The sequence below is a fragment of the Puntigrus tetrazona genome, chromosome 2, assembly GCF_018831695.1.
Source record: "Puntigrus tetrazona isolate hp1 chromosome 2, ASM1883169v1, whole genome shotgun sequence".
NCBI lineage: Eukaryota > Metazoa > Chordata > Actinopteri > Cypriniformes > Cyprinidae > Puntigrus > Puntigrus tetrazona.
In genome coordinates this window covers 16029975-16056407 of record NC_056700.1, presented here as the reverse complement: position 1 = coordinate 16056407, position 26433 = coordinate 16029975, and the positions used below count along the sequence as shown (strand labels likewise).

The following is a 26433-nucleotide window of genomic DNA, read 5'->3' as shown; positions in this document are numbered from 1 at the left end:
CACATTAAAAGCCAAACACAATAATAGAGAGAGAAAGAGAGCGAATGAGCAGCAGATCTGTAGGGACCCGCGAATCATTATCAAAGGATGTGGAATTTCTGAAGTGTAGAAATTTGCAAAGATCTAAAATGTTTAGCGTTTTGGTGAGGCTGAAAATATATTGTTGTTTCTTGAGTGCCGTATAAGAATAAATAATGCTTGCTGAAAATTCAGTGTTGCCTTTACAGGAATATTTAAAAAAAAAAAAATATATATATATATATATATATATATATATATATATTAAAACAGAAAAAAGTATGGCATAAAAATATAAACAAATATATAAAATGTAAACAAATAAAAATGTAATAAATGTAATAAATGTTTAAGTGTAAAAGACCTCTTAAAAAAATCTTACTGAGCCCAAAAAAAAATTTTCTTTAGAAGACTATACTGAACACTACATCTGTAAAAGCTTCAATAAGGCACATCCAGTGAACACGTTCTCAATAAAACATAATAAAACTGATTCCATTTGTCATAACTATAATAGGCAAGCAAATTGAAAAAGTGTCCCTTTCTACATGAGTACTTTTACATGGTGAAAGGCCTTGTATATGACACAGAGGCTCTTCACTAAAGTTCAACACTTCTGAAAGACTACGCTTCTTTTATTTAATAATTTATAGTCTTGCAGAAAACAGTGTGCCTACTGTGCATGACCAATTAGTCCTGATGGCTGAAACTGTGTGGAAGTCAGAAACCATTTCATTGTTATAGCCTAAAATGTATCTCCCTCAGTGAAGCAGTGGGAGTAATTAAAGCACAAGAGCAACACATTTCATAAGACGAATGCTTTCTTGTTGACTCTGTAGTATGGTTGTGTATCAATCATAATTACTCCTCAAATTACTGCAGTAACATATTTGATGCTTGAACCAGGTATATGCACATATTGACTGCTGCTAATAATTCGACTGACTAATTATAACAATAACAAATTAATATTTAAAGTCTGATGCCATGAACTGTATGAAATATATGGGAAAATGTCTCTATTTCTGAAACCATAACTTCAAGATCTCTCATTGTGATGAGGCAGCATGTGCTCCAGATTTAAGCCGTTCATTTAGTCTAATAAGGGCTCCAGATGTGAAGATAAGATTATCTTCATTCCTCTATTATTGATGTAGTTCTGTGCCCAAGGACTCCTGGAAGGCCTAATGGTGAATAGAGGAGATTTCTTTCACAAAAATGGAATTAATGATGACTTCCTAAAAATATCTGGAAAGAATCTGGACTGTTTTAATCCGCATACATGTTCAGAAACCTTCAGAATCATTAACCTTGAGATCTTTGAAAACTACAGCAAGGCTTCTGACAAGTGCAATGAATGATTCAGCACTGAATTTACAAAATTTTCACAAAAGCATAGTGAAGAGTGAAACACACAATTATCTGGTTTAGACAGCCAGGTCCTAGATTTAGCACCGTGTTCTGGAAAATCTGTATATAAAGTTAATTAATAAGTGGTTAGTGGACCCAGCAGACATTTATGGTTTCTTGTATAAGCAAAATGTAACGAAAGCCAAACAAACAAACAAAGCAATTTAGAGGAAGCATTTAGACTAAGTGATTTAGGCTAATTATTGTTGCCTTATTTATTTTTTTAAGTGAAATACAGAAGTGAAATGGATGCACATGAACACAGAGAGCAACCTGTTGAGATGGGAGAATTAATGTGACCTTTATGAAATTGCCTAAGACTATGCAATCTTTTTTTTTTCTTTTAAGAGGCTCATTTGCTTCCACAAAGAAGCTTACAAACTTCATTTAAGTGCACACTTTTATAATTAAATGACTGTAATCACATTTTAAATGTAAAATAATAACAATAATCCAAAGTAGTCAGCACCTTAAATTTAAAAAAAAAGTGTTTAAAAAAAGAAATTGATGGAAGGCTACTTCACTAAAACACAAAAATGTGTTGTTTACTTCCCATTAGACCATCCAAAATTCAGGTATAGGTGATTTTTTGTCTTTAGTAGAACATTAAATATGTTTTTTGTTTGTTTTGTTTTTTGCTGAGATAGTGTTCAATGGTGATTCATAAAATGCAATTCAGCAGCTATATGCTTTTTGAGGATGGGGGGAAATGTATCACGCAAAAAAAAAAAGTCTCAGCCCTCAGCGATGGTTTGAGGTTGTAGCAAGGGGACATAAAGTCTCTGTTCCCTCCATCAGGAAACAAGGGTTACATACGTAACCAAGACATTCCCTGTCTGTCAATCACTACGAGTTATGTAATGATGATAGACTGGGACAACTATGGCAAACGCCACAACCTGAACCCGTTACTACCTGATAGCACTGCAATAGTTGGCAAGCTATGCGTGACAGACTAGTGCTATGCAGAGGTCGTGACCATCCCATCGCCCCAGAGCAATTCACTGACCTTGGTGCCCACAGGGACCAGAGGTGAGTACATGACTACTGGAGAACCCAACCCACTGTTCCTAAGATAGAAAAACTTCTACCAGAAGGACTTCCAACCTCCCAAAAGGGTGCTAACCTCATCTATTTGTTGACAGTTGGGAGAACAATGGGGAAGCAGACTTCCTAAGAAGTATGCTACGCAGACCACATCCTCACCAAAACAGGGGTGACATGTGGAAATTAGTATGTACTGACCTCAGGATGGGGCAGTAAGCATGCAACTTATCTCTGTGGCAGGTCCTATGCCAGGAAGGAGAGGAACGGCTGGCAGCAGAGACATACAGAAGACTTTGTAAAGGGAAGAAACAGGTTCACAAGAGGAAACCTTACAGCGGAAGATACACATATAGGATTGTCGTGGAGAATCAACTATATGGAGCACCTAGCCCAGTACAGGGGATGATCGGAAGCTGCAAGCTATGAGAATCTTGGCGATGGCATGGAGACAGCTTTTCCTTTCTGCTGACCTCTGTGACAGACAAAAAGTTGCTCAGAGCCCCTTGAAGCTCCAGGTGCGGTCCACATCTATGCGTAAAGCTAGATAAAACAGGATAAAACACCACCAAGGCTGGATCTGCCTCCTCCGTGGACAGTGTTTGCAGGTTCCCCACCTGATCGCGAAGGTGTGGTGGGAACCTTAGGCACATATCCAGGCCTTGGTTTCAGGAGAGACCATGAGAGTCTGCCGACCCGAACACAAGACACTATTCGTGTCCCACTGTGCCATGCCCATCTCAGCTGCAGAAGCCATATGCCCCAGGAGCCTCTGAAATATTTCAGTGGAACCACTGTCTTGCCTCTGTCTTGCCTCCAGACCAAGAAAAAAGATTTTCTTCACAGAGGAGAGTTTGCTTTTTTCCAAGTTGACACAAAGCCCCGATTGGCTGAAGTACCGAAGCAACAAGTCCCTGTGTATGCACAACATCTCCCGTGACTGAGCCAGAATTAGCCAGTTATCAAAGATAGTTGAGGAGTCTGATGGCCCCACCAAATCACTCGGCGGAACAGGCACCGCAGGAGGAGTGAGTGGTCCATTGGGCTAGAACCAGCGGAGCAGCACTCACTGTAACCCCCAAAATTCCCCAATGTGTCAGCCAGTGATTCTCTGCTTACAGCCGCAAAAACTAACCGGCCCACAGAAGGCGCTACTATATCCCGAAGGATAGAACGGCGGGATCAGAGCACCATCAGGAGCATGGCCTTGCAATGAGAACATGCTCTCACCGCAAACGCATCCTCAGAATGCTGAATACTTGAATTCGAGATCAGGTAATGACCTCACCCAAGAGGACCCAGGCGAAACGGCATCTTTAAAAAGACACGAAACAACCGCACACAGCAATTGCTCTTTTAGGTAATACACCCAGGGAAATCGCTGGAACGCAGGAATGCTGTTGATTGTGTCTTCAACGCCTCCCAGAACAGCTTCTGTTTCAACATCTCTTCAAGCTCGTTTACAATGGACTGCCGGCTCCGAAGCAAAATTTCTAATGAGTGGTTACACCTGTTGCCTATTTATACCCACGTGACGAGGAGGAGCTCAGGATTAGTTAACCACTTGCCAAATTGCATTGGCATTTTTTTCCAAGCAAGACCCCAGTCTCTCGTCACGACGTAACTCATAGTGACTGACAAACAGGGAACTGAACTTTATTGTTACCTGTAACCCATGTCCTCAGAAAAATAATGCAGAGTAATATCTGAAAATAATCATTCCTTTGAACCTGCTCACCAAACCTGATTAAACCATCTGAAAATGTTTACAGCTTGAGCAGCACAGATCTACAAGTTACTTAATCTAAAATTGACTTTTGGACATGCATGACACTCACTTCAACTTTAAATCAGTAAAATGCTTGCCTATGTGATCCTATGATGCTGTTTTTTTGCCAACTCATTCAGCGCTCCAGTTCCTCCAACAGTTCACTGAACTGAGGAAACAGTTCTGACTCAGTTGGAAGAGCCAGTGACATGCACAAACGTGAACCGAGCCCTAGCACTTGAATATGGGCCGAAATAAAAGTTTTTATGTTTTCTCTGTTTATATAAAAATGTGATCCAAAGAAGACTAGTTTATTTACTTTATATGCTTCAGGCATATAAGACATTCATGTGTCACTTCATTATTTGGTGTTTTAAAAATATAATTGCTTATACGTTGTCATTATATGATTACATAATCAAACTGATTTTCATTTAAACAAACAGATCACATTCAGAATTGCATTTTAAATGTTGTCTAAATATGGCTTACAAATAATAATGTTGTACAGGGCCATACACATCATTGAGGTCCCCGAGGTCCACTGCCACAATTACACAATTTCTCACGAGTGCGACTTTTTCCGAAGAAATACCATGATTACAAATGAAATATACATATATTTTTTATACAACATCTCAATAAACAATGCCTGTTTTTGTGCTATTTTGCCAACAAAAATCATTCCAAACAGAGCCTGTTTTGTGTCTCCAAGCAACGTAAATGCAATTCCTTCCTGATTGTATCAATCGTTTAAATGACTCGGTTCAATCGCAATGACTCACTGGTTCACAGTGATTTGCTGTCATCTATTGACGGTTTTAATTTCACATTTTGATTTTTCTGAATTTTTTTTTTTCATGTTTTAAATCATTTCAAATTGCAGTATTTAACATTTTATGTTTAATATATCAAAACAATATTTATGCATCTGTAATTGCAGTTAAATGCATTCATGTCTTAAACAGTGTGCAAGCACTTCTAAATGCCACTTCAAAACAAAATGGACACTTTTAGAAAAAAATGACTTTATAAAGTTAAAAATACCCATAAAATGTAAAAAATAACATATTGGAAAATATTAATTTCTGTCAGTGCGAATTAAAAATATAATAAAATAATATTCCCGCTTAATTATTTTAGACACTTGATTTTACTGAAGGCTCCCAGGATAATTATAACTTGAGTTTATCTAATTCATAAACCGTTTGTAGAGTGGATCATTCATTGCAACGTTTAATCTAATGCTCATGTTTAAGAATCTGTCATCTTAAAAATTATTTATGCTACTACTGCCCACTGCCTTGGTTTTAGACCTATATTATTATCCAATTTATGAGCCTTACCACTTTTTAAAATGCACACATGTAAGTCAGGAAATAAAAAATTTTCTCAGGTGATTATGCATCCAAACACCCCTAACAATGTCCATTTTGGGAACTCTGTTTATTTATTTATGAAAATCTGCTCTACCGTCCTGATGTTATAAACAGTGTTTCTTACACAGACACATTATTTCACTTAATATCATCCGTCATATCAATATATCATCATTAATTTTGCGTTCCTTGATATGCTTTTCTGATACTCCAAAATGTCAATTGTTGATTTGCATTATATCAGTCCCGACGAACCACAGTTTCAACTAAAAATCCTCTTTACTTCAGTAGAAAAATAATTTCTTCTAAAGAAAAGAATTCACCTGCATATTGAATAACCTGAGGGTGAGTGAATTAACATTCAATTCTGTGAGCTAGCTCTTTAAAAGCCCCTTTTTAGCCTTTTCTTTCTTTCTTCCTTTCTTTTTTATTTCCTTTTTTTAGATACTTTATGTACTTTCAGATGGTATATTGCTGCCGTTCATTTACTGCATATTTATCATAATCTAAACTTACATGTCCTACATGTTTGTCTTTCTTCTGCTCACTAATGATAGCTTGCAGAGAAAAAAGGAAAGAAAAAAAAACATTTTACTGCCACCCTGTTGAGCATCTGAAAAATAAATCTTTAAACTTTGAACAACAAAAATACAGAGGCTGATACATATTACAACTGTGCATGGCCCCAGTCAAAGAAGGCTTCATACAAATATCTTTTTATATTGCACCTTGTGATTTAAAAACATAATATTTAAAAAATGTTAAAGTTCTAATAATTTAAAATACATATATTTAATATGATAAAATTGGGATATAACATGACAGAATGAGAGCAGCTCAAAGCCAGGCATGATTTGCTGCTCTCATAAAGCTCTCACAACCTTGCCAGACTCTTGCTACCTTTTCACACAGTTCGCGTACATCAGACTCTCTGGAGCTTTCCCAGGGAAGAATGAATCTTGGATGAAGGACATGTAGAGAATGCAAATGTTCTGTCTGTGTTTCCCCTATACTTCAATTTCTCAGCTTCAGTTATGTAGACAGGTCGTCTGTCTTCCCCCTCAGGGGCTGCTTGATGACATCTGTCGCCACATATGGCGGCCAGAAAGTGTTTGTTTTTAAATCTAATGATAAGCACGACAGTGGGATCTATTATGTGGAGAAATGATAATGGTATTGCTGATCATATTTTCAGAAAACGTTTTATCCTATTAGAGCGCACATAGCGTGTTATGGTGGGAAAAACACGCAAGAATGATGAAAAAAGGTTTCAAGTGCCAAAGATGGCAGCTAGGATAAAATTGTTGAAAGAAAATAATCTATGTTTATGGAAAGGGGGAAGCACTTTTACATGATAGAGGCTATTTTCTCAAACGCAGAACAGTCATCTAAAATGATTGCTTTACAGTGATGATAAACGCTGACTTTTGCGAGGTGTAAGTCTTTTGGCACATTTCCTTTTGCGCTAGCGCTAGGGTCTGAGTGCTGTAATGGCCTCATCTACACAGATCTATTGCTGTATATTTAACCTCCTGGCATACTATGATCTCCTGCCAAGGTGTATTTCAAGGATATTGGGGTATTCTTGCATAGTATTTATTTTGCCTACTACTTGCATTTGGTTCGATAATAGCTATTCAGGGCTTATTTGATCAGTAAAGGGAAATTTGATCAGCAAAAAGATGCAGATGAAATTGTTATTGGACATGCTGGTGTTTTGACACCTTGAATGCATGGAATAATCTCTAAATCTCTCATGTTCTAAAAGCACCAAGCCTCTGGTCGTATTACTATCATCAGTTTAAATGCTTTCTATTTTGTCCTCTAAACGAAAGCATTATCTACAACCAAGGTTGTTGAAATTTTACATTGATGCAGTTTTAGCCAATACCGTGGTGCATCACAATTTTCCAAACCACCTGTCCTTTACTGTTTATATCTCCAGGCTTACAATTCTGACTATGTGATATATGCTAAATTATTAACTTTACTGCAAATAAAATATAGTAAGACGGTATAAGTAAAACAGATTAATCACATAGGTGTCAAAAGACCTCAGTTCTCATCTGCATCTAGGTCATGGCACATCCCATATCATCCCAACAAGTAAAATAAAAATACAAAACAAAAACCAATGGTAAGGATGCGAGCCAGGAGCATCCACGCTGACTTGCATTTATTACTGTTCACAGTGGCAGGCCATAAGTTTCATGATGGAGCTTAATAAAACACTCCCCCCAACACTTGTGCTGCTTTGGAGCATAGTTTTGAGCCCTCCATCTGGGACTCGGCCACATGGCAAAGCCATCCGCCAATAATAAACACCTTGGAAAAAAACTGAAGTGGTGGTAAATTTGCAATTCTTCCTCCAGGGTCTGCCCGTCAAACAGTTGCTGAAGACAGAAAACAAAGTTAACCGAATGGATGTGTACAGCATAAGCGACCTTTTCAGAGGGAAGCCTCCTGAAAAACTGGAAGGTTTATTTGTTTTCATTATATCTTGCCAGAGATTCTAAAACCGTTGCTCAGAATTTGAGCTAAAATGCCTTTTTGGGTTTCGGCCAAGGTGAAGAATAGACACTCTGTGTAACTGGCACGTGTATTTATCATTCAAATGAGACAAAAATTTGATAAGTCAGATTTGACCCACATTAAGCCTGTTCCTATCACAAAAAAGATGCGGTCTTGTGTGCTTTATTTTATTTCAAAACTATAATCTTCTTCATTATCATTATAGTTTTTTCTCCTTGGTCTTTAACGTACATCAGAAACAGAAAAGGCCTATACAGACGAATCATTCACAATAAGGTCTATAAAAGGCATTTACAAAATAGACAGGGTGAGTTTTCATTTCATGCCGGCTTTAATGACTAGTCTATAAGTAAAGCACAAAATAATGTTTATAGGATTGTGAATACTCAAAAGCAACAGATCAAAGCCTTCACAAAAGCTTTGTATCATGAAGTCAAGATGTAAATGCATGGTGCCTTCAGGCAATACATAGACTGACTGTATGTGTTGTAAATCCGCATGATGAGGCCATGCCAAAAAAGCTCTTAAGCCTTCAAATTCCCTTAAGCTTTGGAAAATGTGTAATGTTTTGTTAAAAAAAAAAAAAAAAAAAAAAAAAAAAAAAAGACTCTGGAACCCAGATCATTTTCAAAGCGTTTCTCTATCACATTATGACACGGAACAAGACAGAAGATATTTTCCTTTTTCTTCAGTTTTCTCATCAGTATTTGAAGTTGAAAAAGCTGGCTGACCGTAGCATCTAACAGTATCAAAGCTGTCAGAAGCGATGTGTTTTAATTATAAGGTTTAGGGGTTGAAAACCTAAGGCTAGGTGTCAAGGCCACAGTCGATACGGTTCAAGCTTTCGTCTGGCAATTAGCCGACCGCTGGATTGACAGAGTATCTCGGCCTCACCTGGCTGTTCTTTCCTCTGAAGTTAACATGTCAGTCTCTCCTTCCCTGCTAATAACAGATGTTCACAGATGGCTAGTATGTGCGCGATTCAATGTCAGCTCCATCCTGTTAACCTCTGGTCAGAGCGAGGTTAAAGACAGATTTATCAATGTTATTAAGACCTTCTGGTGTTGTTTACTTTAAGAAGGCAGAAACTGTCAGCGGTTCCTTGCTTTTTCAAGTTAACACTAGTTACATTTCGATACATTTCTTGGAGATCATAAACACATCCAGCCTTTTATGTATAAATGTAAACACTTTGAACCAAAGATCAGCAGAAATACTGAGTTCACCCAAAAATACTGACATCATTTACTCATCCTCATGTTTTTTCCATGACTTACTTTCTTCTGGAAAATTCAAATTACTGTCAAACAAGATTTTCAAGGCAAGATTTTTTAGCAAATAACGAGAAGTCTTCAGAGGTCTTATAGTAAAATATAGTGGCAACTTTTATAATGTTTGCATGCTGCTTTCTTAAGAGAAGTTGGGGCATTCTGTTAAAATTTTTATTTTGTGACTGCACAAAGGAAAAAAAAGGGGCTTTGTGTGAAATGGGAATATTAAGACTAAATATTACTTTTTAAACAATGAAAGTAGATGGGGAAGCTCCAAAGCGGCATTCGTATAGAATGTGTATTAGTCATAAACTTATTCTATAAGTCATACGCTAGCTTTGTGGGACTGAAATTGAGGTTAAAACGATGGCTTGAAAATCTTGCTCGACATACATTATAAATATAATGATAAGCAAAAATGACTTGACAAAAATGATAAATATATTCTTTTGTGTTCAGCGGAGGAAAGAAAGTCATAAAGGTTTTTGAAAGAAATGAGTGTGAGCATATGATACCAGACTGGTGAACTATCCTTTAAAATAACAATATGGAGAAAAAAAAGAGATGAAGGAAGAAGCGGTATCTATAATTAACCTTGATTTTGTGCTTCTGAGCTGACAAATTACATAACCAAACTATTGTTACGGTGTCAAAAGGCTGCCAATTGTCAAGGGGGTTTAGCAAGTAGTATTTTCTTTCAATGACAACCGCTGAGCAAGTTTCTTATGAACGAGCACAAGGTAATGCAAGTAGGGCTTCTTTGTTTTATTGAAGTTCTCCGACTACCTCCCAAGGCGCCACGCTCTTTCAAACAAGGATGTTGCATCATTGTCAAACCAGGCATCCAAAACTTTGTAAATTACAAAATCTTGACAGATCTGCAATAATCAAAGCATCATATCCGCACCACTCTGCTCCGACATATGATCCTCTGTGCTGCAACCAGCTGTGAAAAATATGTCTTCTAAATAAACGTGATCTAATTATAGACATTATTGTAGAGGCTTCGGGTGCCTAGCGAAACTACGCAGTTATACCGTGGAGAGCAGCGAGTCAACAGCTCAGCCATGCAGATGGAAAGAAAGAAAGGAGGCTTTTATTAAATATTCCGAGCACAAACAACAGACAGAATTGAGCTGGGAGTGGGCCTACGCTTTCAAACAGAAGTATATCTCATGAACGAAATGAAAAACAATGACCTGACCTTCAAGAGCACCCGCTCACCTCGAATGGTCCAACCCTCTTTCTGACAGACAGTGGCAGCAATTCTCCAAGGGCATGTTACCATCTCACTCTGACCTAGGGCAAAACTCTCGTCAACCATTTTGGGTTTCTATTTGCTCGCTGCAGACTAGTGAAGGCTGGAACAGAGAGAATGTTGGAAATGATACATAAAAACAGCAATGGCAGTTTTGTGGTTCGGTTTTAAGCGACAGAGATGCGATCTGACAGCAGACTTCTGGAATGGCCACACCCATTACAGATTTGTGTATTAAACAATCATATTAGCGCATGTGAATCGATACGTTGTGCTCTATTAAATAAACAAGTATTTGAGTGTGCCCCACGTAATGTGGTTACTCTCATATATCTAGTTATCAAATTTATTCCACACAATCTTTATAATGTGCTGCTGTAAGGCATTTGAGGTGAAAGTAGACCGTGTGCTAGGCTGTCTGCATTCTCCTCTGAATACCTGGCAGCACATTTACTGCCCAGTACAACTGTACTCTGGTAAAACATTTCACCTTGCAATTCCATTATATTTATTTACGGTACGTATATAAATATATGTTAAAAAAAAAAAAAAAAAAAAAGTAGGGTTGCTAACTAGGGATGTAATTGCGCAAGCAAGCCAGTTGAAAATCAATACAAATATGCGACGATTGAAATTGACCGATTTGCAGTGCAGTTAGGCTAGGAGTCTGGATAGCTCTGAGGAGAACTAACTGTTTTTTGGAAAGGTTTAGATGTATGTAGGTGTTTTATTTTTATCTCGCCTCTATATAATGCATATTTAAGTGTTCATAGCACAGCCTTGTTTTGTTTTTAGTTGTAACCAAGGAAACACGGTATGGTTTGTTTGAATGGTGATTAAAATACAGTGGTTGCATCTAATTTTAAATGTAAAGAGCACATGCAAAGCTTAAGTTTTAGTATATCAAGAGGTTTTTTTTTTATTTAGGCTAATTATATATTTGGGCTTTGTTTCAATTGAGTTTTGTTATTTTGCATTTACAGGAACATTTAAGAGAGTTCAGATAGAACGGTTCTTCCAACCCAATTTTCATAATTAGTGAATTATTTTTGATTCACTTAAAAAAAAATATTAAGACTTTTTAAAATGATTTTTAATCTCTTATGTCCACTGCATGTAATTTAATACAGCAAAATATTATTAGAATTTAATAAAGCAAGTATTTTTATGTACTTAATTAGTTTTTATTATAGTTTTTATCTTAATTAGTTTAATATTTATTATATTTTCAGGATTATTTGATAAATATAAAAATATATAAAAAACAGCATTTATTTGAAATAGTCTTTATTGTAATCTTTTGATCAACTTACATCATAATAATTTTATTTAAACATGTTAATTGTGTTTTGAGTCAAGCTAACCATTACACTAACTGAAGTCAAAGGTTCAAACATGCATAGCAAAAAGTCAACCTTGAACAAAGCGCAAGTCAATACGGATAAAGGAGGCTGCCAAATGAATAAAAGTGTCCTGAAAAGAGCAAGCTGTGCTGAGATGCTCTGCAGCCTATATGATCTTTGAAATATAACTCCGAAACAACTCAAAGCTAACACAGTTCAATAGGGTTTAACACAACACATAATTTGTGTCTGTAAATCATGTTGCTGTGAATGACCTCACCATACCATTCTGTTGCTGAAATGCCCATTACCTGCACCATAAGCCCTTCTATTCTATCTCAGCTCCTGTCACGACCAGACAAGTGCGGCGTCTGTGTCATCTCATTAGCCTGGGCTCTCCACAAGCACAGGCACAGAGCAGTGGCAACAAAGAGGGAAGCCTATATAGAATGTTGCTTTGGTCTGTTATTCAAGTGGCTGAAGTGAAAAGAGATGGAAATGGAAGCAGGAAAAATGTAGCATCTAGAAAGATATCCTTATTAAGAGTTTAGGGAGGGAAGTATTAAATGAGCATATTTGAGGGTGTTCTATTGGAAAGTGATTGTGAAGACACCATGTTCTTGGTTTATCACGAAATAGGGTCACTCCCATAGCGCCAGGCAACAGTGTCACGCAAAAGTTCTTACTAAATTCTCACTCGAACACTATTCAATTACAGATACAGCTCATCTCATACAGTGGCTGAAATGTTCCATCAAAAATATGATGTACAGCTGTACTTTCCCAAGTGTCCTTATGTGCCGCTCCATCTTGTTTCTAAGTTTCTAATCATTAAACCACTGCTTTTGGCAGGTAAAAAGCAATTCACAAGAACCCAATTCATTTATGGCTTTTCCATTTTTGTCTTGCAAGACAGACAGAAAATCTATTTATCCACAGTATCTGTCTGTCTGTCTGTCTATATATATATATATATATATATATATATATATATATATATATATATATATATATATATATATATATATATATATATATATATACAAATACACATATAAAGACACACACACACACACACACACACACACACACTGTATTTACATGTATATGTGTACTTTCATATCATTTATATTGATTACCCTTTTGGACATTTTTGTCCATTTTAGTTTAGTTTTTTTTTTTTTTTTTTTTTTTTTTTTTTTTTTTTTTGTAATGCTAACTGCATACATTTGGGCCAGGTATGTATTTTTATTGGAACTTTATTACTTAAAATACTTTATTATCTAATTTCCTTAATTAAATCTATTTAATCACTAGGTACAGAAAATAGTTCCTCTCAGGACCTTTTGTGCAAAAATGTCCCCACTGAAACCCATTAAAACTGCAAATTTTAATCACAGTGCCATTACCTGTAAAATTATGCAATTTTTTATTAATATTGCTTTAATTCTGTTGGCTGTTTTTTTAATCAGATGATGCCAGTTTTTCAGGTTTGTTCTATAAAGCAAATACTTGCTTTATTCCTTTATTCTATTTCTGCTTATGCATATTATAGAGTGTGTCAGTATGGATGTCAGAGTGTGGTTTGTATGTTTATCAAAAAAAAATAAAAAAACATAATAATAATAATAATAATAAATTCTTTGTGTGTGTATGTATGTGTGTGTGTGTTTGTGTTTAATATTTGAGAGAGAACAACTCTCCTGTAAATCACAAATCAACCATTGTGTGCACCAGCATTTAATAGGGAAAATTTGGTACTGCGCCAAACTAAATTTTACTGAAAGCATTTTTGAAATATCAATCTCAAATTTGGAACATAACTTGATTAGATTTATTGTTTTGATTTAAAGTTCAATATGGTTAATAAAAAACACGTTTTAAAAAAACATATTTTTTGTTGTTGTTTTTTGGTTCACTTCCTAACCTTTTTTTTTTCCACTTTAACAATAAACTGCCATGGGTCTTCTTTAAAATGAGACAAAACTTAAATCTGTCTTTACAAAAAAAATTTCATGATATGAACATTTTTTGTCCACTATAGAAGAATGTGTCTTTTTATGATGCACAAGTGTTAATGTATAAACATAACACATTTTTCTTAAACATATACATGCATGTGTGTGTGTGTGTGTGTGTGTGAGAGAGAGAGTGTGTGTAGATGTGTATATATATATATATATATATATAATATACAATTTAAAATAACTTTAACTATAATTTATATATTTACGGGTTAAGAATTTTTTAAAAACTGTTTCCAAAAATGGTAGCATAGACAGATGAATAATGTTATCTGCAAAACATTAATAAATGTTCTGATGAACCGGCTTCAGACTTTGAGTATAAAGAATCACAGATTCAATGTGGAAAAAAAAACACAATGTCAAGAACAAAACCCTCTAATCTTTACAATTTCAAGCTTCATTTATAATGAAGTCTCACTCTCTTATTTGAGGCAAATAAGAGAGCCTGTTCATTAGTAAGCTTTTAGTCTAAGTTTATGCAAACGAGCTAACATAAGCAGCCCATTCTTCTTGATTATCTCCTTGAAAGCAGGAAAGTTTGCATAGTTTTTGACTTTAATGGCATTCATAGATTCTTCAGAATTGTGTGAATAAGAGAAGGATGTCAAGGTCGACAAGCGAAGACTGTGGCAAACTGAGAAGATGGTGAACTGTGGCTTGTAAAGGAAAAGGAAAAACATACTCAGCTCAAGTACTCAGTGAGTGGAGGTGGGAAGTGTCCATTAGACACCCCCCTTACCCTTTGTGGGTCATTCTCTTCTTCTTCTACGCTCTGTACAATTTTTTACGCAGCAAACCCACCCGACATTTGAGATCAATACAAGCAGGACAGACTATGCTGTTTGATGTTTTATAGATGCGTCCATTGTTCTAAAAAGCAGTTTTTAAGTTTATTATTGGGTAGGATTAAGGATGTAGAATATGGAAATGCAAAATACGTGCTTCATACATACTAACGAACAGTCAATATGTTAATGAGCCAATAAGCATCTAGTTATTAGTGAGAACTGGTCCCCATACTAAAATGTTACCTTGAAATGTAATTGGTTGACCTGAAAAAGAATGTAAAATGATCACTATAAAAGTATGGTAAACACTTTAAAGTATGGAACACTTAATCATTAACAATGATTTCTCACTTAATTAATTCCTAATTTGCAGCTTATTAATAGTTAGTATGGTAGTTGTTAAGTTTAGGCATTGGATAGGATTGGGGATGTAGTATAAGGTTTAATATGTGCTTAATTACTACTAATTAATGGCTAATATTCTAGAAATATTTATGCTAATAAGTACTTAACTAGTTCAGGGACCCTTAAATAACATGTTATTACTTATAATTAGTATAACAATGTACACTGCATAATAATAAGATAAGGTGTATAATATCTTGTTATAATTAATATGTTACTATAATATGAATAATAAAATTATAAAATGAATGATTTCTGAATGATCATGTGACCTACTGCAGTAATGAGTGCAGAAAATTGCTATCACAGATTTATTTTTTATTTTTTTTATATAATTGCAGTCTAGGTGAACATAAAAAATTAAAAGCAATTAAAAAACAAACAAACAAAAAAAATAGTGAGAGGCGGTGTAGATAAAAAATAAGTCATTTTAACCAAGTTAATAATTTTGTGGTTTTCTGACAGTATTATTAACTCCCCCCCCATACAGCTTATTAAATCTCAGCTAAATACTGCCATTTGTCTCTGGAGAAACTCCAGAGTGTCCAAGTTCACCAGAGCAAAACTAATCACTCTGTGACTTCACTCAACAATCTAACCAGCAACAAAACGACAATACAGTCAAAAGAATTAGACTCTTCATTTATTTATAATATTAAATATTTCTATGCCTTAAATATCCCCATGCTTTGTGCTTAAATTATTCACAAAGGCTGGATTTGGCCAGCTGATTTGCCACAGCAATTTAACATCGCTCTCAAACGAGCAACGGTCTCCAACACATACAGCTTAAAGGAAACGCACTGCATTTGATTTATTAAAACCCTTTTCGTAACTCAAAGATGAAATAGCAAAGATAACAGAGGATTGTGCACAGATCGAACAATCTCCTGATCCTGACTAGACAGGGAATTCATTTGCTAATCATTTGAGGAAGTCTTCTACGGTTGGCTAAGAGAAAGTTACTGTGAATTTTAAAAACACGAGGGCTTTGACATTGAACTTTTTAACAAAAGGAGCTCATCGAGATTCACCTAGACACCTCCTTTTATTTTAAGTGCCCAAAAGAGACTTGCAATGAAAATCCCCTTGAAAAAGTGTACCGTTTCATGTAATAATGTCAAAGGTGTCTGAGCAGCGGCGCAGCGCATGCTTGCTCACTGCGTCATGTCGCAGCGCTGCTACCTACCTCCAAACACTTAAACCTAAATCCAACCCATAAAATTCTTTCGAAAGAAAAATTCTTTCGGAAATTTGAACCACCGTTGCGGGCAATTTAATTGCCTACTTGCTCAATTTTGTATGCAAACAACTATGCATGCAATTGTTTGCATTGCTTGAGGGTCTCAAATCATTAGCTACCCTCGAGCTACGCTGTGCATTACTGCTGAAAGGGTGCATCTATTTACCTGCTAAAACTATGGAAGTGAAAGCAAGACCTGTGTAGAATGATAATAACGGTAGCCCGAGGTGCTAAACAAGTCATTATGAACAATAAAAGTTAAATGTAAGTAAATGTCACAGCCATAAACAGTAATTAAAATTAAAAAAGAACAGTAACAGAATGCTGAGGTCATTTGTGCAACTGAAATAAAAACTTTCAAACTTAATTAACGGCATGTCTGTTTCCTACACATTCGCTGTGGTGTGTCATACATTACGCCAGCAGCCCTTTAATGCAACTGCACTTTCCCTCAAATAAAGTTTGCAGAAGTCAAGCTCACTCTGTTTGCTTGTCCTGTGCATGGCCCTGCCGACAACACGTGAGCATGCATAAATATCTTCGGTTCCTTTGCGAATACCTCAAGGTTTGCTTTGCTTTCTCATACACAGGCACTCGAAACACTGTGTCATCCTTTGGATAATTCAAGGAGACAACAATAAAAAAAATAAAAAAAAGTGACGGATCAAAATTCTTCACCATATCTCCTGGATCGTATTCTTTAAAGGGGTGTTGTTTAAAGTCATTTTGTGGGCAATTTTCTCCTGAAAGCTACAGTATGTGCTGTTCCACATAATCTGAGCCTGTAGTTTCTGTTGCTGTGGCAAACCGAAAGGGACTCAAAGGCTAAAAGACGTTCAGAGAAAGAGGAAAAAAGAACAAGAGAGTAAATCAAAAAAATGTGCTGGAAAGCAAAATCAGACATCATCCATTTGCTTGTTTCTGTACTTACATTTGTTCAGTCGGTCTCCCGTTGTCAAATACACAACGAGGGATTCCAAGTAATTTAATTTCTCCAATTGTTATGATTCGCTCGGTGCAAAAGCATTTCCTAAGACAACTATAATCACACTGTGCAAAGACCATGAAGCTGTTTGTTAGAAACATAAATGAACATGTATTGATAGTGATAGAGATGGGATTCACAGTTGTAAACTAAAAGAGAATTTGCATTTGATTCTCTCCAGATGTAGTTGGGTAGAATTGCTGTTTCTCTCCCGAGGAGGAAGCGTAATGTCACCACTCTTCAAGGCATCCTTTAAGCACCATCTCCTGTTGCCATGGAAACCATTCATTGCCACACAATCTCCCTGTGCTGTCTCTCAGAACCTTCCTGACAAACACACAGTAAAGCTCACCTCTAAATCCTGGATTTCACTGAGAGAGAGAGAGAGAGAGAGAGAGAGGCTTGAAACATGGATCATTACATCTTATTGTGTTTGCTTTACTTCAGTACACCCCCCCATAGAAGAGGTCATACGACACAATCACTTATAATCTCCGTTACAATGCATTACACTTACAGATGAAAAAACGTGGTCAAAAAGTTGCTTTTATTTAAATTCAATTAATTATTAATTATATTCAAGCATGATCAAAGGTGACAGCGAATACTTTATCATTGTTACAAAAAAAAAACCCTGAAAACCTTTTATTAATAATAATAATAATAATAATAATAATAATAATGTTTTCCACCAAACACCAAATCAGCATATAAAAGTGATTTGTGAAGAATCATGTGACACTCCAGACTTGCGTAATGGCTGCTGAAAATTTAGCATTATAAAATAGACGAAAAATAGTGATGTTTAATTATAATGACTTTTCACATTATTGCTGCTTCTCCTGTAAATGATGGAGATACTTATGTTTATTAAACAAACTGGTTCATCATAAATCAGCAGCAGTCATGCATTAATCTTTAATCGTTTAGGCTACGTTCTATACCAGCCACTACCACAACAAAATAGAAGTGAGCTAAAGAAAATGTATAAATTAACAATTTTATTCAGATACTCAAATTACAATATTGTTTTGTATGGGTTGCCTGAAAGAAAGAATACACAACAATGTCTCTTCAATGTTTGACACTTAGCCAATAATTAATTAAAGAAAAATCTAAAAGCCAAGAATAAAAGGCAATCTAAACCTAAAACCTAATTTTAGAGACTTTCCTTTGTGGGTGGGCATCGCCCACACTCACCCTCTCTTTGCCTACCATTGGAACTTAGTAAAAGCAATAGAAGTCTTTGGTGTGTTCTTATTTGTTTACCTCAAGTAATGTGTGTGTGTGTGTGTGTGTGTGTGTGTGTGTGTGCAAGAGCAAGTGAGTGTGTGTTTGCGAATGCATTTGTAGACTGTACCAATTACCCTAATGTATCCAATTAAAAATAGCTTGTTCAAAGACCAGTGGCGGGTCTGTAAAGACTGCATTTATAATCAGGAAACAAGACCACAGAGCGAAGGGAGGGACGTGCAAACACCTTAGGCAACATTTATAACACCAACTCGAAATTACTCCCCATGATCATTCCAATCAATCTTATGCAAACAAAGAGCCATTGTGGGAGGCAGAGGCTGAAGGAACAGAGAAGACGATCTTGCTAGAGTGAGATTTATGAAGTAAAACAAGGTGCAGTCTGTCTGAAGGAAATTAAAAAGCACTGGGTCCAATGTGAATTATTGAAGCGAAAGGGACGGCACAAGGAATATATTTTTCATTTCGCAAACGGCTTTCCGTTGGTCAGAAACCAATTATTTCCCAATTTCTGTCAAGCAAAGTTTTGGTCATATTAAAAGTCATTCATTCCTGATGCGTATTAAATATGAATGTTGACTCTGGACAGTTTTTAAGCAAACAGCTAAAATTCGCTACTTGAAATCGGTTTTAAATATTTCAAACCTAGGAAATTCACAATAAAAAGTAAAGTTTAAATAAGTTTCCCAGTTTTCATAAACCCAGAAAATTCTATTTTGGCCTATTTTAAGACCAGCAGGTTTCTGCAGAGCCAACACATGCTATTTTTGAGTGTTTTATGTAGTATAAAGCGCTGAGCTTATTTGAATTTTGTATTATAAGTATTAAAATCCTGACTACTCAGAACTTTGTGCTATGAAAAATGCAGTCACATCCGAACATTGTTAACAAACCGAAATCCTGGTTAGCTCTGCTTGCTGACACTATTTTTTAGACTCTAAGGATTTCTGGTTATAAATATGCAGGTCCTCATGCATCCAAATACGACTGTACGCAGATCAAACTGTGTCCTCCCAGGTGTATTCTTTTTAAAGTTTGCTAGACTATTTAAGCATAAATTAAATCACAAATTAATTATACATAAAGTACAATAAATATTGTAACTAGAATGCGTGTGTATTATGCATGGATGTAGAAACCACTAAAACTTAGGACACAGTGTTTTTTGTTTCTCTCACACAAAACAAAGGTAATAAAAAAGGTCAAAACTTATATAAATAAATACAAAATCTGCCTTTTCACCATGTTTACTTCCCGTCTAACATTTATTTCCAGACATGACTAAAGTGAGAAACAACATGACATCTTTGACAGTGTCACAGCAGTGCCACATAAACAGTCAACATCTTCTATGACAGCCACAGACTCTTCACACTACATATCTGATTGGCTGGCAATGACTTATACAACTGTCCACTCCTTAAAGTTGCTTTTTTGCACCTAAGAATGAGTGGCAGATATGCATGCGTTCTTCAGCACCATGGACAGCAGCCAGTGTGCAGCCTCATACAAACTAGCTGCAAACTATATATATATATATATATATATGTGTGTGTGTGTGTGTGTGTGTGTGTGTGTGTGTGTGTGTGTGTGTGTGTGTGTGTGTGTTATTCTAAGTAGGCTGTAACACATTTCTGTCTACTTCTATGGGACCCAAAAATACTCATAATTCATACACATTATGTTACACACACAGAGTTTAGTCGCTCCTTTACATTGAAAAGCTTACATAAATGTTCATCCTTATAATTCACCTTTTTAATTAACATGTTTAAAATAAAAGCAAGGAGGGTGCCATAATAACCATTTTAAAAATGTTTATGCACAAAAACAAATCAAAAAGTCTTTTAATTAATTATGCTAATCACACTTATTTAGTTCAAAGTCCATCTCAACTCGTGTAAGCACTGCACACTTTGTACTTACAGTAACATGAAGTCACACAGTTTAGAGATAAGATGTATATTTCTAAACTCCTATTCACAGCAGACAATTATTAAATAATATATCAAAGTTTATCAACTATGTTTACATCTGTTTATCTGTCTCTATGCCTATCTATCTCTTTCAGGTAACAAATCAGAGCACGCATTTCTTTTATTGCGGCTGATTGCTTGGTTTGTTCTTCTCAAGAGTTCCAAAAAAATGTGAAGCTATGGCGCAAACTTTAGACAAGTTTGCACGTGAGATTCTCACAAGACTTTAACCCAGTGGCCGCTTTGTCTCTATGGGATCATAGCTGTATTTGTCACGCACATCCATCACAAAAAAACACATGTTTGTATATGTCTCGACCTGCCAAAGGAGCCTCGCGTTTCCCATATCTTAAATAACACATATCTGCAGCTCTCCGAATGTTATTCCGGACAAAGAACACACTGTAAAAAGTAATACCTAGATCTAACTTATAAAAAGTGAGGCAAGTGGCTGCATTGGATGTTTTAAGTTGAGTCAACTTGCAGTCTTTTTTAAGTATAATAAACACAGTAACATTACTTAATACAAATGCAACAAAATCAAGTTGAGGTAACTAATAGTACTAGTATTACTTAGATAAACCTACTTTTCTTGGTACAGGTAACTTATTTATGGGTTGCTACAAGCAACCTGTACTCATTTTAATTAGGTTTAATGAACTTTATGTTTTTAGTAAAATTAATCTAATCATATTTGAATAAACATTTTAATTGAGTCCTGACTATACCTCTCAGAAAAGAAATTTAAATGTTTATATTCTAAACCCTACAGTGATTAACTTTATATAAACAGACTGTCAATAACAATTACAAAATCAATTGAAGAAGAAAAAGATAGGATAGACTGAAGACAACATTTATTCAGTGTCAACCAGTGTCACATTTAACAGTGACTACAAAACAGGCCATTAATGTGGCTGCACATGTACACAATAATATAAAACAAACATTGTGTAAGTGTAATTTCAACCTGTTCTGAACAGTTAAGTGAAATAGCCAAACTGCCCAATCTGCAATGTTTAGATAAATGTAACTGTGAGCCATAACATCACATTGTATTGTCAAAAACAAACGAAAAAGAAAATCTGTAAGATTTTTGTATTTTAAATCAAAATACTTGTAAAATTCAGAGACTTGTAAAATGATGGCAAACAATGTCAGATGTCATTGAGAAAACATCTAAGATAACTTAATGAGGAGATTGGTATACTTGGATGATGGCTTAGGACGCATGGGGTCCAATCCCACAAACAGCCTCTGATATATCTCGAATGTGTACACCAACTTTGGGGGATACTTGAGGTCGAGGGCATATGTAAGTCCAAACAAGAGGCAGCATGCTTTCGACAGGTTTGGCACACCTCTGACCACGGGCTTTCCTTCTATGATAATTCCAATTGTGTCGGGATGATGGCACATGTAAATTTTCAGTGGGCAACTGCCAAGCTCAGCCTGCACCTCGCTTTCATCATGACTCTACTGGTGGAAACAAACAAACAAAAAATAATCAAGAGTTAGGTCAGATGAACAGGCAATGAGAGCAGACAGGTAAAAGACAGAAAAGACACAAAGTCAAAATTTACTTTTTGTTGCTAAAGGTGGTGAATATTAGATACTTTGCAATTTTACCTATGTTTTACTTACCTGGGAATAGTTATAGCTGCAATTGTATCTTTTCTTAATTTTTTCTTACCTGAATATGAAGCTTGAAGACCCTCAGGTAACAAAAGTGCTTGGGTATCTAAAGACCAGGAAAATACATGTTAGAATAAAGTTAAAAATCAGTTGTAAATGTAATTGATTTAAGTAATAGGTTAGACATAGTTTTGCAGAATAATTCTTTGCAGAATAAAAAAAACGTGAATCAAATCTCTAAAATCAGACAGAGAAGTCTAAACATACATCTCTACAGTCAGTTCTGTGCATCTACTTTAGTAATGCAAAAGTATAATAACATGATCTCTGATTTGCCCGCAAAACTATTGCCTGAAGGCTCTAAACTGCGACCGTTTCGATCACATATAACGGAGGGCATTTGTGCAACTAATTAATACCTAAGTATTTGCGTTTTTAAACAAGTCCATCCTAAATGTTGTAACAGTGGCGATGTTAGCAGGTGCTGCTAGTAACAGGTGAGCCACTGCTATCAAATTCACTAGCATCTCTGCTGCTGATAACGCAGCTGCAAAGCCCACCGGAGACCGCATTGTTAATATGAAATGAAATAAGTTCTGTAGTCATGGCTACTATGTGTTTTAAGGCTACTTTGGCTTTAATTTTACCAATAATATCATTTTTAACCGTTAGTTAAGCGTTAACTTAAACTAGCCTAGTACTAATGTTAACTTAGGTTAACTTTTACCTTAGCGTTTAATGTCCAATATTTTCATTATCAGAACGGCCGTTGTCGGCTTGTCGTGTGCAGGATAGCTGGCTATACAGTGCAATTTGCAAACCTAACCTCGCCGATTTCGCGTGATTCTACATCAATCACTCGGTTAAATTTGCTCAACTTACCGTGTTAATCAGTCCCTGAAAAGATCCGCTGCAGCGTTCAAACAGTTGAAGTGTCGAAGATGCGGCATCTGCCTGGGCAAGTCCCCGCCAGTGAAAAATGGATAATGCCAACTACTAAAAATTTTAAAATATTTACGTTTGATGAACAAACCTGTCACACCGACAACTGCTCTAATAAATTGTGTATGTCAACTCACTTTTATAACATTTCTTGTACACAACAACCATATACAAATAACTACCCAAATAAATTGCAATAGCTTTACTTAAAATATATTGTTATATAAAAACTGATATATTTTAAGTAAAGAGGAAGTATATTAATACGTTTTAGTATAAAACAAATAAAATAAACTAGATTAAAACTATTTAAAGTATTTAAAACCTACTTTGTGGGTGTAGCACTTTTTACAGTGCATACCAGAACTGACCTATTTGAGTTTTGGACTAGGCCCGCGACTGATGTTTTTATTATTAATAACAATAGCTGTCACAAACAAGCATGCTGCATCTTTAATGATATGCTAAACCGACAATAAATTACAGCACTCACCCAATACAAAGTACGGGAGCTCGGTATTTTCCAAGTCGTCAACAACGACTATCTCGCCCGGAAAATCGTTCCTGACGGAGAATAGCAGCTTGGGCTCGGAGGCCGACGGGCTGTGCATGATGCTCAGGTCGTTCTCTCGCAAAAACGGCAAAGCGGATACCGTAACGCTTTTCATTTTGCACTCCATGTCTTGAGACTGATCTTCTTCGCCGTTCAGAGATTTCACATCAGCGGGACTGAAGATGACAATCCAGAGAACGCCGATAAGCACACCGGAGCGTGGTAGTAGCATCTTGCCGGGGACCGTGTAGCGGTTGTCAGGCTGCGGCAGTCGGTGAGCGGCACACTGGGAAGCTGGAGGAGGAGGAGGAGGAGGACCGGGACTGCGCTGGCTACACGATAATCGAGCTATTTGCGTCAAAAAAATAAGCAAAAACGCAGGGTTTAAGACTCAGATATTCTCCGTCCCACGGCTGAATATTCTTGTTGTCATCATAACACGGCTCGGCTTAGTGATGACAGCGAGAGAGGCGGAACAGCGCAGCATCGGAGTCCGTTATTGGGCTTCTCCACCTCAAACCATTAAAAACGATTTTTCTTGTTGCAGTGGGCAACCATTAGCAAGAGCTACATTTAATAGTCCTGTAACTTTAAAGCATGCCATGGTTTGCCATCATTTCTGCTTTATTAGGTGAAATGCCTTTTTATCACGAATGCATAGTTTTGTACGTCCTCTTCTTCCTTCTTTTGTTCTGTTTGAGTATTTTATGTTCTAAATGTAGCTAATGTTTATGGTAGTTCAAGTACTTTTTCAATAAAACGTACCAAAACACGTGAAATAGCTTAATAATTGCATCGCTAAATATGGTCAAACGTATTAACGCTTTTGTTTTTAGTTATTTATTTTTTTATCTGGTTAGATTTTATCATTTCAATCCATTTGAAACTAAGTGCCTAATTAAAAACATTTTACAAACTTTACGGTGCATAAAAAAACTAGATTTAGCCTGCCACATGCAAATTATATATAAAGCATATATATATAAAGCATATATATAAAGTATATATATATATATATATATATATATATATATATATATATATATATATATATATATATATGTGTGTGTGGTGATATGCATTATGTGATATACACAAATGTATATAATTTTGATTTGATGAATACAAGCATTGTGTCGTTTTGTGTTTGTACAGAGAAAGTAAATGAATATTTGAGAGTTACTAGCAGAAACAAATGCCTGCTAAAAAGTTTTATAGTTCACTGAGCACTGCGGAAAGAAGAGCAGAACTGAAGTCAAGAAGCCAAGAGCATCTTTTCAAGCAAACAGCAGCTGCAAGCTCTGGGAAGAAGGAAGAAAGGGAGGAAAGAAAGAAGCAGTCCAGTCTGCCCCAAAGAATGATCTCCCTGTGTAATCTTGAGCTTATTCCAGCACTGAAGCAAGGCTTTAGCAAAGTGTAAAGCACTTTTGTGATGAAAGGGCACAGTACTCATTTCAGCTTTGACCTGCTCAATAATTGAACTTTGAGGGCGGTGGGTGTGGAGAGGGGTATCGGCACACTTGTGGTCCCGTTGCTGTGGTATCTTGCTCTCTTTTAGGGATCTTTCTGCAACACTCACTAAGCTATCACTGCTTGTGGTTTACACATATCCAAAGGCAATATGACGGCTAGGGCACAGTGAACTGTTAAATTTACTTTGTCTGAGGATTTGTCTTTTTTTTTTTTTTTTTTTTTTTTTAACTAAAAACCTAGATTATATTATTAAATTAGTTATTATAGAAAAAATGTATAATAATAACAGTAAAACAATTATCATTATCTTCATTACTATTATTATTGTTATTATTAATCTCATGGCAAATTATGCAGCCTTTGTGTATGTTCAGATTGAATTGATAAGTGATGCTAGTTGAAAAGCTGAAGCGCCTATCATCTTAGCATGTTCCCGGGGAATCTAACCAGACTTGACACAAATTCTTGTCCCTTTTACCGGAATCGGTGGCAATGCCGGGAGGCAAATGTGTACACAGATGACTGGAATGCCTCCATAAGCAGAACTACGGTTCCATCGAAAAAGGAAAAAAAAGTCCAGATTGTTACTCTGAATAGACCAAACCATCTGATATGACATATACATACAGCTTTAGGTATAAACATAACGAAAAAACACACAGTGTAATGGCCTCAGCAATCCAATTAATATTAAATCCTAAACCTCAATAAATGTGCACAAGGAATTGGCAACCAAGACATTTTTAAGCCAATTTTTTTTTTTTTACTAAATTTTCATTCGAGCACCTTGAAAAGCAATCTGAAGCTGCATATGTTGTGGTTTATGACAGCTGCAGAAAGGTACTGTAAAATCATGTTCATACACCATTATATCACTGGAGACGCAAGTCCGGAAAAGCATGATGAACACAATTTTCTCTAAAACAGGATACGAGTAATGAAGCCTTTAAAAGATAAGAGCCTCTTTGTGACATGAGAAATCTGTGTTACCCATTGGCAGCTTCTGCGTTTGTGCATTTGTTTGCTTTCAAAGCATCGTTGGCCCTTGCGATAGCCATGGCAACCTCATGCAAGTCAGTTGTCAGATTTAGAAATGAAAATCCACATAATATCTCCACATGTTTTCTGG

At 36.0% G+C, this 26433-nt stretch overlaps 1 protein-coding gene and 1 long non-coding RNA gene across 5 annotated transcripts in view; both read right to left on the bottom strand.

Moving 5' to 3' along the window:
* Window positions 1–24425, bottom strand: part of astn1 (astrotactin 1) — a 192489-nt gene extending 168064 nt beyond the window's left edge. For 3 of the 4 annotated variants that reach the window (XM_043260150.1, XM_043260163.1, XM_043260171.1), the window contains exon 1: window positions 23772–24424. In XM_043260150.1, the coding sequence (XP_043116085.1) occupies window positions 23772–24063 (292 nt within the window). In that variant the 5' untranslated portion in view covers window positions 24064–24424. Of the gene's footprint in view, window positions 1–23771 lie in introns of all 4 variants that reach the window. The other variant, XM_043260157.1, reaches the window with a different exon arrangement.
* Window positions 21782–23651, bottom strand: LOC122359940. Its single transcript, XR_006252739.1, has 3 exons — window positions 23219–23651; window positions 22395–22442; window positions 21782–22177 (listed from the first exon to the last, which is right to left on the bottom strand). It is a non-coding gene; the product is annotated as an uncharacterized LOC122359940 (long non-coding RNA).
* Window positions 24426–26433: the final 2008 nt, after the last annotated feature.